We start from the raw sequence: 19908 nt of genomic DNA on the forward strand, positions 1-19908 counted from the left end.
TCCTTGTAAATACACTCCTAGTGGCATAAAACACGACATTGACACCATCGAAGGTGTCAATGTCGTGTTTTGTACACATTTGGGTCGGGTTCTAGTAAGGCCTAGGCTTTGATACTTGCACACTCCAGAAAATAGAGAAAGGAGGAGCTGGGGGGCAGCCGAGGAGTCTCCGATGTTTAAATCAGTATATCTCCTTCGTAGTTTGTGCAAGAGCTTAAAGATAGTTCTTCGTACTTGGGGGTCAACTTTTATTCGAGGTTTTTGGGTGGGGACATCTCGTACCTTGCCTTAGGGGGCTCATGTCACTTCGACTGTTGTTCGATCAGAATCGTTTAATGCAACGTGGCTCCTAGAGTGGCGCTATTAATGCTGCGTAGCTCCCTGACTAGACTTTAGCCTACGAGTGATCATTGCCGAGTCTCTCCATGTTAGGAGATCGATGGTCCTCTGCATCTCTAGTCCACCTGCCTATACAGGTTTTCGAGGGCAAGGTGTTACTGGGGTGTGTCAGGGTGGCGAGTCTCATCTATCCCTATCGTTAGTCTTTCTCGGATGAGGATTGCTTCATGGGTTGGTTTTGCTTACGGGCCGAATATTCTGTAGAGGCCCAATGACTTCTTTTAGGGGAGGTTTGTTGGGTCGGATGAGGCCCCCACAAAAGTCCCTTATGGACTTGTTACTCGGATCTTCAGGAGGGAAAATCCCCTTACGGAAGGCATCTCCCATTGGGTCTCCCGAGGCTCTCTCGGGTTTGAGGTTGTTTGGGAGCGTTGCAAGTGTCTCGGAAAATTGCATCAATATATATTTTGAAATGATTTTTGTTTTAAACTTTTCGAAATATGTTTACAGTTTTAAAGTCGTATAAAAAGTTGTAGTTTTATATTATATATACTACCTACCGTCATCGCTAAATTTACATCTTATATTAGGTGCGTGCTCTCACCTCAACATAAGTAGGCTTTTGAGGTATTTAAATTTTAAAAAATTATTAGGTACTCATTATGAATTACATGTCATCCTGTTCTATAATGGGAAGTACGCTACGTATTTATACTCACTCCAAGACCACTTAGTAATTACTCTTGCATTTGGATCAGGTTAATTCTTTTTGCAAATGCTCTCTTCATACGAAGAGATTAGATACTGCCGATTTACATATAATGTGTGTGTATATATATATACATACATGTTAGAACATTACAATACTTAAAATATATTCATGATAATATTCTAACACATACATATATAGACCAATATTCCTTTCAACGAAGTTCCATACCAAAATTAATGCTACATTTGAAGAGTTTATCATCAAAATGGTCCATACAGTACTGTAATTGGTAGTGTCAGAATATTTAATAGAGGCTTTTCAGTAATTTGTAGATTAATGGGAAAGCAATTTTTCAAGGATAGCCCCATGCGGGAGACTGTCATGGCAAAAAACATTAGGGGTCAGTTTGCACACCACATTTCTCCTCAGTTTTGATAATACAAAAGCTATTAGGGAAAATTTGTGGTGGTTCAGAAGTTTAGATATGTTTATTCTAATTATTATGATTTATATCATTGTCATTATTCATATTATTTTTAAAATTATTATCTTCATTGATTCAAGAATAAGCACGAAAGTTCAATATCTGAGCAGTTTTTATTGATTTGATTCAAAGTTACAGAGGAGCCAATTGCCCCTTAAATCCTTGAACACTACTACTACCACCATGGATATCATACTCTTTTATTTTAAGTTGATTTGTTTATATTGAAGTGTGAAAACACAAAGAATCTCAGTATTCAAATATATATCTAGTCCTCACGATCATGTTGGTGAAGAAGATATCCCATCGGCAGGCTAAAACTTCTTCACCCGAACACTAGCCCCTTGCCTGGCTCCAGATTCAAGCATCGCCTCTAGAACAGCAACATCTCTGGCACCTTCCACAAAGGACAGGCGGGGCTCAGCTTCATAGGCACTGCCGCTCTGCAACATAATATATAGGATTAAGGGATCAGTCTCTGCCAGGCAATCTTTTTATAGAGATTATCAAATTATATTGTGAAAGCCATATTAAGCTGTCCAACAGCTGAGTTCTCCAGAAAAGTCCTCATAATTGAAAGAAAGATGTAAAATGAGAAAATCAATAGAATTCAGAAAAACAAAGCCACAAATATTCCGCCTAGATAGAATAATTCAGAAGTCTGCTACATCATCACACTGACGAGCAAAGTTAAACAATCAGAAGATATGCAAATTGAACGCCATTGAAATGATTAGACTCATCTTCTTTGAAGGAACCGGTATTACACACCCTCAAGAGGAGAAAACCCTCGCAATCAATACTCAAAATGCAAATATCACTATGCATATAATAGAAATGCATATACCTTAACCGTGGCCTGTGATATGTCGTGTATAAAAGCTTTTAATTCATCAGTCACTCCGCTGAAGGAAAAGAAGGAGCTTTTGTTTTGCCCATCAGAACCATAAAATGAAACCTGTGATGCATCATGATATGTCATCGAGAGATTTCATTTTATTACAAGTAATCTGGAAGACAAATTTCCAGTCAAGAAAAAAATGAGTTTTTTTTTTTTTTCAAATACAATGAAAAAATAAAACTCTAGGCTTCATATAAATTATACGAGTACCATTACATGAATAGTAAAGTGATTCTCAATATACCAGGTAGCCATGTCTTCCATCTAGATTTCCACGCTCAATTTGCAGCGTTCCCTTTAAGCCAACAACGCGCCAGACTATCTAAACACAGCCAAAACAGTAGTTAAATAGTCTGTGTATGCGTAGATAATAAAGTAAATCCATCATTTACCACATGCCTTGGGCACTCTTGCGGAGACAACCATCACAAAAACTCCGGAACATCCATTCTCAAGTTGACTAAGGCAAGGAAAGTGCAAATAATCAACCTTCAGTCTTTCAATCATGTTGGGAAAGAAATGGGAAAATAAAGAGAAAGGACTTCACATTCTTGTAAAGTAAACTCCACACAATCGAAACTTACAATAGAGAGGATATGTTATCTGGTGGGGGTAAGGTTGTATCCACATGAGAAGTCATGGCCGAAACTGAGACTATCTCACAACCTACAAGCTGTTCATATGAAATTGGGAAAATAACATGTATAATCACAATATGGCTTAAATAGTTTACCAGAAAAACTTATTCCATGTTAATACTAAACAGCCTCCAAAGTGGTAAGATCTTATGCTAACCACCAACTTAGCAAAAGTGTTACGGTGTAGAGAAAGTTCTTAACTTCCAAACTTTATACGCTCTTTATCATTTTTTTTCCTCAATCCAATCTAATTGGACTTGAAAAGTCTGAGATTACCATCCTCAATCCTGCAATGAAATGAACTCCCATATCCAGGATGAAACCCCCCTGCCATATAAAGATAAACTTGTCATAATATAACTTAAGGACTAGTTCAAGCCTGATAGTATGGAAAGGGAACGTTGCTATGCTAACAATCAAGCATGGCATCTGTGAGAATCCAGAATGAATTAATTAAGTAAATAATTTAGACATGATATAAAGAATGAGAAGAATGAAATCTTCTTGTTACTTGACATTGCAACTGGGTGTAAAGGTGCCAGACAATCTTTTGATCTTGAATGTTATCAGAGGATATAGTTACGAACCTCTCTGTATGGGGTACATATTGAATGCTCATCACATTGACAACTAACTTATAGTAAAAAGAGTAATGCTAGAGGTACCACAAGATTTACAACATAACCTTTACAAACTGATGTATCACCAATCAGAAGCTCAAATAAAAAAGGTAAGTCAAACCGATATTTATTACATTGGTGATTTGTTACCAAGCACTTGCACTGTCAACTCAGTTTGTAAAACTCCTGTAGTAAAATTTGTTGCAAATTTAGTATTCTCTTATCCAAGGAATATGTTTGATGGCAAGGGCTTTTTTGCGATGTTTGTTATTCAGGATTATTATGAAATACGTACTGCGAAGTTACGCCTCCAAGAACTTGAGAAGTATGGATTTGAACTACTCATGGATCCTTCAATGATAACTTGGACACTCATCATATCCCCAATGTCAGCCATCAGTTTGTTGCACTGTAGAAGCAACAATGAGTTTCTAGCAAGTCAGAGCAATAGGAACCATTTCAAATATGACAGAAACAAGTACCTCAGCAAAAGCAGGTTCAAATCGATAGTTTTCTGCCACGGCCCAAATTGGGTGGCCAGGGAGATTGGCACAAATAGATTCGTAGCTTGAAAGTGCAGTTTCCAACTCACTTATAGCTGCAATATCAAAATCTTAACATTTAACAAACACATGGTAGAGATCAAGTTCTGTTAACATCAGATTGAAAGCTTCCACATTATTTCAGTCAAAGGGAAAAAAAAAGGCACCAGAAGTGTAGGAATTTCAAGTTAATTGAGTCAAAGAATACCGGCTTAAATAATAAAAAGTTAATTAAATCTATATAAGAAATTAATTCACTAAAATAAAGTTTGCTTTGTGGCCAATCAAGTATTGGAAGATTAAAACGAAGGGCTAAATAAGAGTCTTGACGCCAAAGCTGACATAGGATTGGATGCTGAAATAAAAATATAGGATTGTTCCCTACTGCTTAAAGCTGACTCAGTAATGAATATTGATAATTGATACATGTACGTGGCATTGGCACATCGCCTTCACCTTGGGTGAAAAGAAATTTTGGGGAATTAATTATTATAATTTTTAATCATTAAACTTTAGGAAGGAAGAAAATAACGTGTTTGAGGATGCTGCAACTTTGGCCAGTCACATAAGACGCGGGGAAGCCCTTAAGATATGTAGAAGAGATACCATACTTGTCAGCTTCATTTTGGTATTCTTCAATCGAGGGCATTTCTGGACTCTGCACTTGATTACATCGAAAGTCAGACTTATTCTTTATATGCAACATTGGACACATGAATATGGCTCAGATACACTTTTACTCTAGTCCCTTTCTGCACATTCAAGTTTGTTGTTTCTTGCTACCTATCTAAAACAATTTCATTATAGCAACTGTCGGAGTTCACAAGTGAACAAATTGAACTCCATAAAGTGCCTTTAAGTTACAGATAAACTATAAGGGGACATTCACTAAAGAATTTTCTGCAGATACACAAACTCCCAGCATCATTTGATTAGAGGGATAATTGTAATGTGTTAATGCATCATACTTACAAGCTGCGGCCGGTTTCTCTTCAGATCCCACAAGTCAGCCAATCAGCACATGTGGCATGTCCAAAAGGTAAATTTTAGTACATAGTACAGAATGAAAAGCAGCATTTTTTTTATTATTATAATGTATTCAGTTAGTTGGAATGCAATAAGTTGGCTTCAGAAGTGCCCAATTTTCTTTTTCCTGGTTATATACTGCCATCAGCTGTAGGTTATTTTGGAATATAAACTACCTTGAAGGACATGCTTCCCTGCCTTGAGCAGCCTCAGTGAAAAATCAACCTGGAAGATTGGTTCATACGTTAGAGACATCTAACCAATAATTATGAAGGTTAAAGCCACAGGCCTTCACATACTGGACAATAAAATAACTGAACATGGACAAGCAACATAGTGTGGTGGAATTTTCTCTAAAAGAAGTCAGATTTATCAATTTGACAGATTCTGATGTCTATATAGAAGTTGATTTGTTGACCTTTTCCTGATTCAACTGACTTCGATTCATTAATAGATATGAAGTCTACTTGATACAAATCCAGTGTTGATAAAAGCGCTAGGCTCACTTCTGTGCTTGGGCACAAAGTGTAAGCACATGCCTGATTGAAGTAAAGGGAACATTTTTAAAGGAATACATATGATAACAAAAATCAGTAAAATACAATAAAAAGGGGGTTTAAAAAGCAAGATGGTAATATGTTATCATACCTCTTTTATTGTTTGTTATAATGCAAAATCATTAAAATCATTAAATGATTTTCAGGATGCTAAATACTCTAATAATTTAGGTAATAGGCCAAATATATTACCATCTTGCTTTTTGAACCTTTTTATTGTATTTTAAGGACTTTTTGTTATCGTACATCATCCTTAAAAATGTGTGCTTGAATTCAATCAGGTATGCAGTTTCGCTTGTGTTTTGTGCCTAGGTCCTAGACAGCATTTGCACTTAAGTATGCCTAGCTTTCACCAACACTGTCTTGAACTGATATTTTAATATTTTTTTTAAAAAAAATTATAAAAGCACGCTTCTCTCTGCTTTAAGCTCGCACAAGAAGCACCAAAAATGTGCACCATGGTAAATTCGCTTCACTTTTGGTAAGCAAAGCCCTTTGGCCTTGGAACTTTGCGCTGAATACACACTTTATTATGATTCCAAGGAGTTCTCATTATAACAATGACTAATCTTTTTAGGGTATAAGCCCGAATGTGGTTTGAACTTTCCTTAGTTTGTCACACTATTGCTCAAGAGCAAAGATGCAACTTAAATGAAAACTGATGAGCACATTTGAAGAGATGAAAGCGAGAAATAAGGAATCAGATACCTGTGTTTGTCCAGCCAAAACAACCGCAACCCCGATTATTGAACGATCATGGATGATCTCATCAAGACCATTGTCACCCCACTTACATTCCACTTCTGGAAAATGTTTGCGAGCTATCTCAACAGCACCTCTCGCCGATTCCTGTGTATGAACATACAAGAAAACATAGAATACTCCATAATAATCTCTCTTTTTCCTTAAAACCTGTTTGTTTATACATAAAAAAACACAAAAATGAAAGACCTTTAACCCTATACACACAAAGAATAAACACCCACAGAAAAGAAAAAAAAAAAAGGAAGGTTTCACATTGGGATAGCTTGAAAACATTTGTTTATCAATAAATGAAAAAAAAAAAAATCTCAAGAACATCAAACCTATATACATAAAAAAAACAGAGAGATTACTTATAAAAAAAAAAAAAACAGAGAGAGAGAGACTCACACACATAACAAAACATAGGTATTACATTGTTGCCTTCGTTCTCCCCAAGTTCCTCTTTTACTTTCAAGATTATAAAAATTCACTTTGCCCCAAAATAAAATTTCTGGTTCCAACCCTGCATCTGGCTAAGTTTTGAGCTTGAGGATTAACAAAAGAAAAGGCTAGCCTATAAAATTAATTTGAATTAAAGTCACAGTTGAAACTTGAAACAGAGTTTTTTTTTTTTTTTCCTTATAAAGATATATGGAAAAACAAAATAAAATGAAAGCTTCCAGACTTCCAGCTACTCATAAATGCGTCCTACGACAAGGAAACACAAAGAACAAATCTTAATTTGAACATTCAGATCCCAATAAGACCTTGTGTGTCGATTCACTAAACGATTTCCTTATCAGATAGATCTTTTTACTACAGAATGTAATTAAACTGGAGCATATATATATATATATATATATATATATATATAAAATAAAAGAAAGCATAATGACAAAGAAACAGAAAATTGCAAAGCACCTCAGAACGGCTCCAAATGGCTTTGAGATTGAAGAGGTGAGAGATCTCGGAGAGTCTGGGAATGTACTGAGTCCTCACGAAGATCCCAGCTCCAATTATAGCTATCTGGGCTGCCCCCTTTTCCATTTCTGCGGTTCTTGTAATTGGGTTCTTCAACCTCCTTGCAGTTCCTCAACCTCAATTGCCTGAAGTACTACAATAAATAAATGTTAAAGCTTGAGGTTTGGGAAATGGCAATTGTGTTATATGTGCCATGCGCAGTGTGCATAACTAGAGGATGGAGGCTGATGTGGTAGATGTACTTCGCGGAGCTAGGCTAGCAATGTTATTTTATTTTAATTTTAATTTATTTTTGTGAAATAGAAGAGATATCTATTGCTTCACCAGAAAGATATACAAATCTTAAATGCATAAACCTCCCGTAAATTTTTTATAAAAATATAATTTTCGGTATAAAAAAATGTGTGAAATTTTCATTTTTTTTTTCGTTTATTTTTATAAATGAGATGAGTTGAGATAAAAGTTAAGAATTAACTAAAATATTATTAGAATATATTTTTTTAATATTATTATTATTTTAAGATTTAAAAAAATTAAATTTTTTATTAAGAATTTAAAAAAACTATAATAATTAGATAATATAAGATAGAATGAAATGAGAATAGTTGTGAAAACAAACGAGGCTAATGAGCTCACATTTACAAAATCTTTAGACAAGATTTGCACATTTGAGAGTTATACTTAGCATTCTTCCACTTCATTATTATCTAACTATTTAATTTTACTATGAAGAAGGATTCATTGAAAAGTTAATTTGACAAAGGCCGATTTATAAGAAGTGTTTTATCTCATCATTATAATTTTTTTAAATTCTTATATAAAATATAATAAATAATTTAATTTTTATAAATCCTAAAATAATAATAATATTAAAATGAGTTCTATTACATATAGTCATTTTTGCATACTCTTTGTACACTTCATTAATGTGATTGGTCAAAACAATTATTTTCTATTAAAAAAAGTGATGCAACTAATCACAGTAGCAGATTGTACAAATAGTACACAAAAGTGACTGCATATATAATTTTTGTATTAAAAAATAATATTCTAATAATATTTTATTTAACTTTTAACTTTTATCTCAACTCACTATCCAAACGGCACATAATTATTTTCGTTGACAATAAATGCAGTAAAATGATAGTAGCACTCTTAGCGAGCTTTTTGTATTAAAAAATAATATTATAATAATATTTTATTTAACTTTTAACTTTTATCTCAACTCACTATCTAAACGGCACATAATTATTTTCGTTGACAATAAATGCAGTAAAATGATAGTAGCACTCTTAGCGAGCATTGCGAATTTTTTTTTTTAAAAAAAAAATTGAGTAAATATGAAATTTATTTGAAAATTAATTTTTAATGATAAATTTTTTAAAAATAAGTGTGCGGCACTTACACAACCTATAATTAGTAATATTCTTCTTTATCTTATTATTATGTCACATTTAGCAATGCAACATAATTTAAGTTGGGGTCATCCAAATGATTGATAAAAGACATTTAAAATGTAACACATCATCATCATATCATCATAAAGATTGGAGAAGATAAAATTTAAAATGAAGAGTAAGAATACTGTTGTACCAATAGTTTTGGTGGCTACACTCTGAAAATTCTTATTACTGCATCGTCTCTGTTTAACCTTCCCACTATATGGGAATCAATTATTACCATCTTAAATATTGACCGTTTTAATAAGAAATGGATTTAGTTTGAACCCAAACAGGGAAAAACAAAGAAATTAAAAGAGCAATTGGATACATGATTTCTTAATGCTTCATATAATATGGTTTTTTTTAGAACAACCCTCTTGAGTTTTTAATGAAAAAGGAGGCTATAAATAAGAACTGCTGAGGAGCAAATCAATCAAATTTTGTGCTTAATTACCTCTTGAGCTCGTTTTGAGAAATGGACCAAACTCGAGCTGTGAGCTTCATGCATGGATCTTGGGTGGCAGTAAATATAAACTAAGAGGAAAAGCTATGACCTCACTTCGGAATTTTTTAAGACTGAACCAATCTAATGGTTTTGGAATAACATAAATACACATATACATATATATATATATATATTGGCACCGTGTTCAAGAACAAAATCTTGACTAATCCTGATAGTGTACATGTCTACAGTAAAAAGTTAATCGCAACTGTACAAATAATTTACAGTAAAAATTATCTAATCCAATGGTCTCTAGAGATTGTTTGTACTTAAAAGAAGTTTCAATTAGTATCATATTATTTTTCTGCTACAAATAAGATCAATCAATAGAATTAAATAATGTACTCTTCTTAAAAAAAAAAAAATACAATATTTTATTCCTCCATACTTTTCATTACTTGCAACCATAAAATTTAGATTGCCTTCGCATTGAGAAACATGCATTTTTTAATGATCCCTTGAATCTTGTTTTTTTTTTATTTTTATCATAAAAATTCATCTTCATTTTCTCTCCTCTTCTTCTTCTTTTTTTTTTTTTTTTATATATATATATACAGATATTTTATCAATATATTTATTGATAATGCCACTCATTTGAATTTGATATACCCAAGGGAACTAAAGTTTGCAATAAGACGCCTTCTTTTATCTTTGATAAGAATTGTTGAGCGTTTCTGCACACGATATATGTCAACACTAATTAAAATAATGATGATGACAATAAATCTAATGTGTATATATATATATATATCAAATTACATAATTCTTTTAGTTATAAAATAAATCTAATATTCACTTTTAATGGAATGAATGTCTTCTCTCTAAAAAGAATAGTCAAAAGTATAAACTCGAATGGCTATGGCGGCTACTAGAGCTATATATTGATTGAGATGCGAATTAAAAGGACTAGGAAAAGGGTCGACAGCTGACCAAAGGGGTGAAGTAGTTTTGTGGGGTTTCTTGAATGATAAAAAATTGGGGTGGAATGGATTTAAAAGAGATTTTTACACCAATTAATGATAGTATGCCACGTAGGTACTTTTGGAAAAAAAAATTATGGAGCCGCGTCGACTCAAAATCTCTCTCCCATCCTTGCCTCAATTCATCTTCACACAAGCTTCTTTTCTAAAAAAAATCCTCTTTCTCTTCATCTCTCTCCCGCCCGATCTTGCTCCCATAATTAGGGGTGTAATCGATCCGGTCTGATTTTGGATAAAATCTAGAACTAAATCGGTATGTATTGATTTTGTATTTTTCAAAATTGATTACGCATTGATTACCTTCTTAAACCAGTACTTCCGGTTTTACAGGTTTCCGGTCCGGTTTTTCGATTTTTTTTAAATGTAAGTTTCACAATTTATCATTAAAAATTTGTTTATAAAAAAAACTAATTTTAAAAAAATTGTTTTATACTTTTATTAATATATTAGACTATATAATAGTATTAATATTAGACTATTGGTATAGTTATAAGTTATATATTAGTATTAGTTATAAACTTTTAGTGATTTAATATTAACATTTTATGTAATAATTTATAAATTATAATAAGAAATTATTTCATATATGAATATATATAATTATATATAAAAATTTCATATAAAAATTTATAATTATATATTATATATAAAACTTATATATAAAAATATTATTTTTTATTTTTTTAATCAACCGGTCCGGTCCGGTTCAAAAAATCCCGAAACCAAACTGGACCAGCCGGTTTTTACATTTTAAAAATTGGTTCCAGATCGGACCGATTTTTCGGTTTGAGTTTACACCCCTACGGCCACAACGACAACAAACAAAACAAAAGGGACAGCGCCTACCACGACTCACGCTAGCCTCCAAAAAGCTTAGGTATTTTCTAGTCTTTGTTTTCTTCTCTGCATCTTCTCTAAACTTATCTGAACTTCAACACTCGCATATATAGCCTCTGAAATTAATGATTTTTTAGTGATGAAAATTGGGTAATGAGGTAGAATCTTCCGTAATAATCTTCCGTAAGGAGCATTGAAGAGTACATGGAAAGTTTTCCATGCAAAACAATTGGTATCTGTTGCCTTATACATGGAAAGCTTCAGGATGTATGCAGAAAACTAGAAGACCAAGTTCCATTTTCCACTTCTGCAGAATATATATCAGTTCTTAAGAACTTCGTGGGCTAAAGACAAATACTCCAGCCAACAATAGAGCAACCGGACAGCAAATGGTTCGATTGTATTTGTGAAATAATTTTCATAATTCCATGCCTTATTTGTGAATTACTTATCGTCCCATGGTGCAAGCAAGAAATTGAACAAGGCGTTAGTTTGTTTACTTTTATCATCCGTTTTCTTCTTGTGTATCTTTTCAGAAATGAGGATTGCATGCATACGAAGGGGGAGGGGGAGGGAGAGAGATTCGGGTGGACACGACTCCATAATTTTTAACTGGTATAAGAAATTCTTCTAAACTCATCGGTCCCAAAATTTTCTCTTCTTAAATTTATTACTTGATACGGCCAAATGTATTAGGTAGGATTAAAAAAAATATTCAATATTTAATTTATTATCTCAGAATTATATATTACATGAAAATAGCAAAAGAAAAAGAAAAATGAGACGAGAAAGTAGATAATATAGTTAGTTAATAATTTTATTTTTAAATTAAATTATACTACTTAGATAATGTGATCATGTAAAAATCTTTAAATTAAAATTTTCACTTTTGCGGAATAGTATTAATGTGGATGATGGACAGTAGTACACTTTTCGGTGTGAATGGCCGCCCGCCCGTACGTCCCTATTCATTGGATTCCAAAAGCTAAGGAAACATTAATAAATATAATAAGTAAAGGCGAGTAGGTAGGGGCAATCCCGTACGTGTACGTGGTGTAAGGAGAATTTACTAATTTATTTATAGTATATTTATATATGTAGGTCGCCTGTAATTCATTGCTGTTACTACAGATCACTTATCCAAAGTCCAAGCAACTTTATGAAATCCTGTAAAAGAAGAAAAGTATATACTTTATGAAACTTTGAAAGGGATTTGCAGAAATATAATCAAAATGAATATATATATATATATATATATATATATATATATAATTTCTAGCTCATTCATGGATATATTTGAAGAAGAAGATTGCTAATTTCAAGAATTGTAGATATAATTATTGGATATAAAAAAAATTTGAAAAGAAGAAAGTTGGATGGAAAATGTAGATATTTAATTGGTAATTAAGACATTTATATAGAATTTTAGGTGAGTTTAATCAAATATCTACGGTTATTAGCGTTAAATGACCATTAAAAATATTTGTATTTAAACAATAATTTAATTATAATATGATTACTAATTAACATATAATTGATAGAACTGTAAAATATGACAAAAATAAATTAAATAAAAAAATATTAAAGTAATGATATTTTATTATTATATAGAAAGTAGATAGATAATCCAATGTATGAATATATTTTGAATAGAATAGGCAATAGACAAAGTATATATGTGATATTAGGCAAAGTATGTTTTTATCGAAATTTTATGTATATAGAAATTCCCCCCCAAGAACTGTTATAATTCAAATTTTTCTCCTATGTTTTTATCAAAATTTTATGTATATAGAAATTGGTCCCCAAAAAAATAAAAAAATTAGAACCCTTATGTACTCTCCAAAATTTTCTAAAATTTGCATATACATCGAAAGGTCTATCTTCAATTTTTTCCTATATGGCCCAAAATTTTATTTAAATTCGATATATCATGTATTTATTATGATGTGACCAGTCATGACTCTTATCGATGGTCCTCATATAGATAATATTGCCATTTGAAGAGTAACAACATGACCTCAACGTTTTCTTCACGTTTCTGTCGTATGTTGGACCACTGCATACATATATATTATATATATATATATGGGTGATGCTACGCTCCCGCTGGGGGCGGTAGATTATTTTATATATTTTTTATTTAAATAATTTTTTATATAGATTTTTTAATATTTTTTAATATTTTAAAAAAATAATAAATTTAAAATATTATTAAGAAAATAGTTTTTTAATCAGAAAGTAAAAAAATATATATTTTATTAATTACGAAGTAAAATAAAAAATACTTTTTTATAATTTTTTATTTTACTTTATGATTAAGAAAGTATTTTTAATAATATTATGATTTTTTTAAATATTTAAAATGGACATGCTACAGCTTCGTTGGGGTTCCTGTTGGGCTTAATATGTACTCTTTTATGTGTATTTTTTTAATTTATTTTTTATATAAATTTTTTTTACACTTTTAAAAAATAAAATAAATTTAAAATATCATTAAAAAACATTTTCTTAATTAGAAAGTAAAAAAAAATTATTAAAAAATACTTCCTTAATCACGAAGTAAAATAAATATTATTTTTTATTCTATTTCTTGATTAAAAAAATATTTTTTAATAATATTATAATTTTTATTTTATTTTTTAAAATATTTAAAATTATTAATAATATTTATATTAAAAAAACTAAAATAAATGTTACATGCCCAGCGGCGGGAGCTCCCAGCGGGAGCCCCCAGCGGGGCATGTAGCATTTTCCATATATATATATATGGACGTTGCTACGTCCACCGAAATTTTCTACCGAACAGTTCAAACTCTTTTTTTTATTTTTTTAACTTTTTCTTTCACCATTTTTTTAAAGTATTTAGATATTTTTTAAAAATAAAAAAAAATCATATATTCATTTAAAAACATTTACTTAATCATTAAGTAAAAAAAAAAATTTTAAAAAAAATTAAAAAAATTTTCGGTAAAAGATTTCGATAGAAATCTTCCGTGAGAATAGTATTTTCCTATATATATACTGCATGCCAATATCATGATGAAATTAATAGGTAAACGGATAGGATTTAATTCGTCCAGCTATTGGTGGAAGAATCTGCTTTCGATAAGAAAAACTCTTTTTATCATGCCTCGAGGATCGAGGAATATTCTATATTCAATTATTTTGACAAATGCTTTGATGAGTTTCCCAAAAGCAGAGAAAATCTGGCCGAATGGAATGTCACCAAATAGATCTCTAATGAGACACAAGTGGTCGATCAGGCAACTCCAGCTTAGCCAAATCACCAACAGAAGGCCAAAAACTGCAAGCAAAAATAAAAGATATCTATAAAATGAAATGCTTCATTGCTGATCCAAAGCAACACAAGCATGTGCATGGCAAACGACAGCTAGGGCAGATTTCAAGAAGTCCTTGGGATATATGCTCCTTGTAGCATGCCAACCAAATGCTTGTTGAACATAAAACAGCAAAGTAGATCATGCATCAACCCAAATATACATAAAAATTAAAGTAGTAGCTGAAAATGTTTGTAAATATAATAGACTAATTAATTGTGTCTGTTAAAGAAGTTAATTGTAGACGCATATGTTCTGGTTTTTCTTTCTTGCCATAGTGAAAAAAAAGAAAAGGATTCCAAGAACCTGATTGCAGTGTGAGAAGTTCTGTACACGTGGGCTCTTAAAATCATTATCATAAAAGAAATATGATTGTCCAAAAAATGGTTCAAGTACAAGGAAAATATAAAAAATAAGAGGTTCGGAGCTGAAGCAGGAAAAGCTTCGGGCATCATATCTTAGCCTATGGAGTCAATAAAATGGAAGGCAGCCCGACCAGGATGAATGGAGTCCACTTTCAAAGACCTCAAATTCGTATGAGGATTCTTTAACAAGTGGCTCCTCAACCTTTGCATACTATATTTATAGTTTAACCCTCAAACTCGGTCATAGACATCCCTAGCCACCGCAAGCTGAGGAGAAAGGCGAACAACCTCCTCTCTGGAAGCCCTCAACTTAGCCTCCAACACGGCGGTTTTTTACTCGAAATCAATAGATTTCTTCCTATGAATCTCAATGACACAACTTAGCTTAAGGAACTGCTAGTTATCATTCTGAGGTCCTTGTTGGCCGCCACGTACCAAATCTCCAGTCGAGCCACCTCACCATGAATGCAATCAATAGTAAAAAAAAGGTCCAGACTAAAGTTCTCTGGCTGAACTGCTGTACTAATATCAGGTTCAATTGGTTTCCTCCAACTCTTTCTCTAGGCGTTGAAGCCTATCCCACCTAATGCCAGGTTCTTCCTCCAAAAACATGGCCTCGAAGTGGCACCTCGACACCACTTCCTCGAACTTTTGCAGATCTTGGCGTAGACCAACCATGTCGTCCAGAAGATTGGTGACGTCCTCTTCTAACATGTGGGAGTAAGATTCCCAATGAGAACATACATTCATCATCTCATCTCTTTCTGCATTCGCTTCGGAAATAATCAGGTGGGCCTTTTCGGCATAGACATGCAAAGAGAAAACCTCATCCTAAAGATAAAGTTGGCGATCAACAATCCAGCCAACGAGTTGATCGACCCTCTAGGGCAGAAAACCAGTTTGTGTTATGAAAAGAAAAATGGCTAAGACAACAACTAAAGTAAGGAAACTTACTGAAGACAAAAATCCCCTTAGCCAGCATGCGGTATCCTGAACCGACTCCTCCCACAAGGTTGTTGGCTCACGAGGTAGGCCTCGAAGAATGAGACCTAGAGGGACTGGATAACCCCAAAAAGTTAAGCTCCCCACTAGCAAACAAAGGTCTGGAATTGCCTTCCTACTCGGAATGGTGGGTAGTGAGGCCACAGGCGATAGAGGCACGAAGTCGGTGCTGCTCAGGAGTGTTGATTCCCTTTCTCCAAATGGTTCATCGTTGCCTAGAGGAAGAGCCTGGTCTGAAGCTCTTTTTTTATAAGTGGGCGAAGGAATTTTCCCACTAAGAGGGGAAACACTAAAAGGCGGGGTAGGATTGGCAGATAAAGGGACTTCCCCACCAAGAGGAGAAATACTGAAAAGAGAGGAATGAATAGAAACCCGACTGCCATAGAGCTCCATGCTCAAGGGATCGTCATGGGAAAACCACTGAGGATTGAATGGGAGGTTAGGAGTCTCCTCGCCAGAAGTTGTGGAAGTGATAGATGGCGTGGAAGAGTCATGGTCATCTCAAGGAAGCACTTCCTTGCCAGCTTCATGTGTCTCAACCACGTTCCCAATAGCCTCAAAGGTTATCTCTGGAAGGGGACCCACTGAACCCTCGGGCACGGACTCCAGAAACGCAGAGTGTAACACTATGTCGATATCTCCTTTCTATCGAGGGCCTCAACTAAGCCATTTGGAGTTGGTAGGGGCTGACTAACCTGCTCTTGATCGCTTGATTTAGAAGACTCAGCCTCCAAAATTATGGCCAAAACAGTTTTGGCCTGCCTCATAACCTCCTCCAAACAGTCATGAATAAAAGGAGGTCAATCAAACTGGTTGGTATGAACCCGCGGGAATGAGATTAGGTCCATGTTGGTGCCCATCACTGGTTGTCGTCTCTTAAAAGCAATAGAACGTGCTGTTGTTGCTTGGCCTCATGTACCGATCCAATCTCGCTAGGAATTGATGAAGCATGCCCCCTGGATAGCAACTCCCAAGGGTATGAAAGCATCCTCAGCGCTTGATTCACTGGAGGTTTCATCCTCGTCGTGGACTGAATCACTTTTTAGGTGAGGCTTCTTTTATTTCTACTACGGTGGAATTGAATGAGCTTTTTTTTGCTCACGAGGCTTGGACAGAACTCTAAAAAAGTTACATCATACAACGTGAGAATGGCAGGGCATGACCAAGAATTGATCAATGTTCTCCCGAGTAAGGAGAATGTGGGTATAAACCGTCTTAGAGTTTTGTCCAACCTAAGAGTAAATTTGTTGAAGGCGGGCATTCTCTTGAGTAGAAAGTACCACATTGAACTCGTGGTCTTCGGGAACCACGCCCCACACTGCCGAAACGGAAACTTCCTAGTGACTGGATTCTCCTGCAGGGTACTCCTAGCTTGTGCTCGACACGAAGAAAAACTTCTTGTGCCAATCTTTGACATGAGAATAGCGGGTCTCTACGCGGGCCACCCTACACTTAGTCTACGAATAGAAATTGCACACATTCCTGTCAAGACTATGGACACCATGGGTATAAAGAAACTCTCGAGCTATAAGATCAAGGTATTACTCGCCAGTAGGCTCCAAGACCCAATGCCACACAACGTAGCATGACAAGAACACTCCACGCATTGGGGTGGAGTTGAGATGGGGCTAAACCCAAATAATCCAAAATGTCCCAAACAAATGACAAAAGGGGAGCCGTAACCCCATTAGAAACATGCTCATGAAAAGTGTCACCTATCCAGTGAACCCTTCCAAATCAACAGGCCCACGACAGGGCCTAGGTGCCTCTAACACGACGGAGTCAGATATGAGTTCCTTACAAAATCAAGGTCTGCATGTGAAGTGATGGAAAACCAACGGTGACCTTCAAAAGCATTTGTGCAATACGAACTGGCACCCCCAGTCTTGTTTGGAGGCGCTTGAGGGTGTGAAGATCGTGAACCACGGGGGCTAAAATGAGAAATATTAGAAGGAGGCATTGGCGATGAAGAATGACTAGAAGAAGAATAACCAAACAACAAGGGCTTAGGGTTTGAGAGAAAGCTCAGCGGCGAAAAGCAATAAGGATGTAAAGGCCCACGAACTAAAGATCAAAGGCCTGCGCAATACAAATCAAAGGGGTAATCGCCAAAATGCACCAGTACAGAATATGAATCCAGCTGTCATTAACCACGAAAATTATATAGTGGACAACTAACATCCATCATGATATCTACCCATGATACTTGCCCAAGAGATTAATCCTCTCCTGCATAACGAATGATTTTAAGCTCTAACAATCCACAGTCCATCTAAGATCAGAGAAGGTTAAACCACAAGGCAAGCCTCGACGTACATCACACGCCCACTCATATAAATAAAAGTACAAAGATACGGCTAAGGTAACTTTTAAACTATCTGAAAAGTTGAAATACTCTTTATATTCTATTGTAACTTAGACATTGGAGGCGTTCTCCACTACTCCGAGCTCCACCAATCTTTCTTATTTCAGATTACTAAAAATGGAAAGATACGAAACTCGCATGTAACCGTCTAAATTAGTATTGCGAGCGAAAGCATCCAAATTATTGTAACAAGATATTAATGTTGAAGAATATTTTTTTTATCAATCACTATTTATTACTTCATACTATTAAAACACTTTTCACTTTATAAAAAAAAAAAAATTATTTATTACTTTACACTATTAAAACACCTTTCACTTTATGAAGGAAAAAAAAAACTATTTAGTATTTTACACTATTAAAACACCTTTCACTTTATAAAAAAAAAAAAAATATTACTTTACACTGTTAAAACACCTTTCACTTTATGAGGGAAAAAAAAAATTATTTTACACCGTTAAAACACCTTTCACCTCATGAAAAAAATAAAAAAACTATCTATGAGATAAATAGTAGCAAAACACTAATGCTGAATTATCTCCACCTCATATGTATTAGCGAGACTGTCATGTCACGTTTGCATAGCTACTAAAACTACTTTTATCGATAGTGGCTCGCGAGTAATAATTATAAGGAAACAAACTAGATCCAACATCCGGCCTGGCCGGGGTCTGCAAGGTAGCGCGTCATCATCATGAACTTGAAGTACTGCTAGTCCTTTCTTGGAAAAAAAAAAAAATCAATCACAAGATTACAAAATACTTCATCTTTTGTTTGAATCGCAGAATGCTGAAATTGTTAGAAGAGTCACGCGGGGTCCTGACCCACCCTACTTAAGGTTGTCTTTGGATATTGAAGTGAGTTAAATTGAGTTGAATTGAGATGATAAAATATTGTTAAAATATTATTTTTTAATATTATTATTATTTTAGAATTTTAAAAAGTTAAATTATTTATTATATTTTGTGTTAAAATTTGAAAAAATTGTAATGATGAGGTGAGATGAGTTGAGAGTGGTTTAAGTTCCAAACGCACCTTTGTGAATATATATATATATATATATATGTATGTACGTATATGTATATGGCCATGTTTAACATGTTGATGGATCGACGTGGTTGTCACTTTAGTAGTTTGCTTTTTATAATCAGTTAATAGTTGATGAATGTTTTTTTTTAAAATTATATTTATAATTATTGAGTACATAAATATCATATAATTTTTTTTAAAAAATAAATAAATATGAGTTAATAAAAAAATTTGATTTTTTAATACTTAATCATATTTTTTTTAAAAAAAATTATATAATATTTACATATTTTACGAATATATATAATATTGTTTTTTTCTAAAAAATCAAAAAATAATGATATATTTGATTAAAAAAATTTAATTAATCATTAATTAAAAATAAACAACTGTAGGAGCTATGAGTTATGAGTGGGAAGAGTATCTTTTCTCTTTTTCCTTTTAACATTCATCTTTGTCAGATGTCAAATCAGATGACAAACCGATCGAGACGTACAA

At 33.6% G+C, this 19908-nt stretch overlaps 1 protein-coding gene across 1 annotated transcript; it reads right to left on the reverse strand.

The window, feature by feature from the left end:
* Positions 1-1617: 1617 nt before the first annotated feature.
* Positions 1618-7779, reverse strand: LOC109002100 (uncharacterized protein YMR315W). Its single transcript, XM_018979702.2, has 12 exons — positions 7485-7779; positions 6528-6668; positions 5439-5487; positions 5209-5226; positions 4177-4292; positions 3990-4103; positions 3351-3401; positions 3021-3109; positions 2836-2896; positions 2681-2758; positions 2383-2493; positions 1618-1978 (listed from the first exon to the last, which is right to left on the reverse strand). Exons 1-12 carry the CDS (start codon positions 7608-7610, stop codon positions 1850-1852), a joined length of 1083 nt encoding a protein of 360 aa, XP_018835247.2. The 5' UTR covers positions 7611-7779; the 3' UTR covers positions 1618-1849.
* Positions 7780-19908: the final 12129 nt, after the last annotated feature.

This window comes from Juglans regia, chromosome 14 (genome assembly GCF_001411555.2).
Source record: "Juglans regia cultivar Chandler chromosome 14, Walnut 2.0, whole genome shotgun sequence".
Lineage (NCBI taxonomy): Eukaryota > Viridiplantae > Streptophyta > Magnoliopsida > Fagales > Juglandaceae > Juglans > Juglans regia.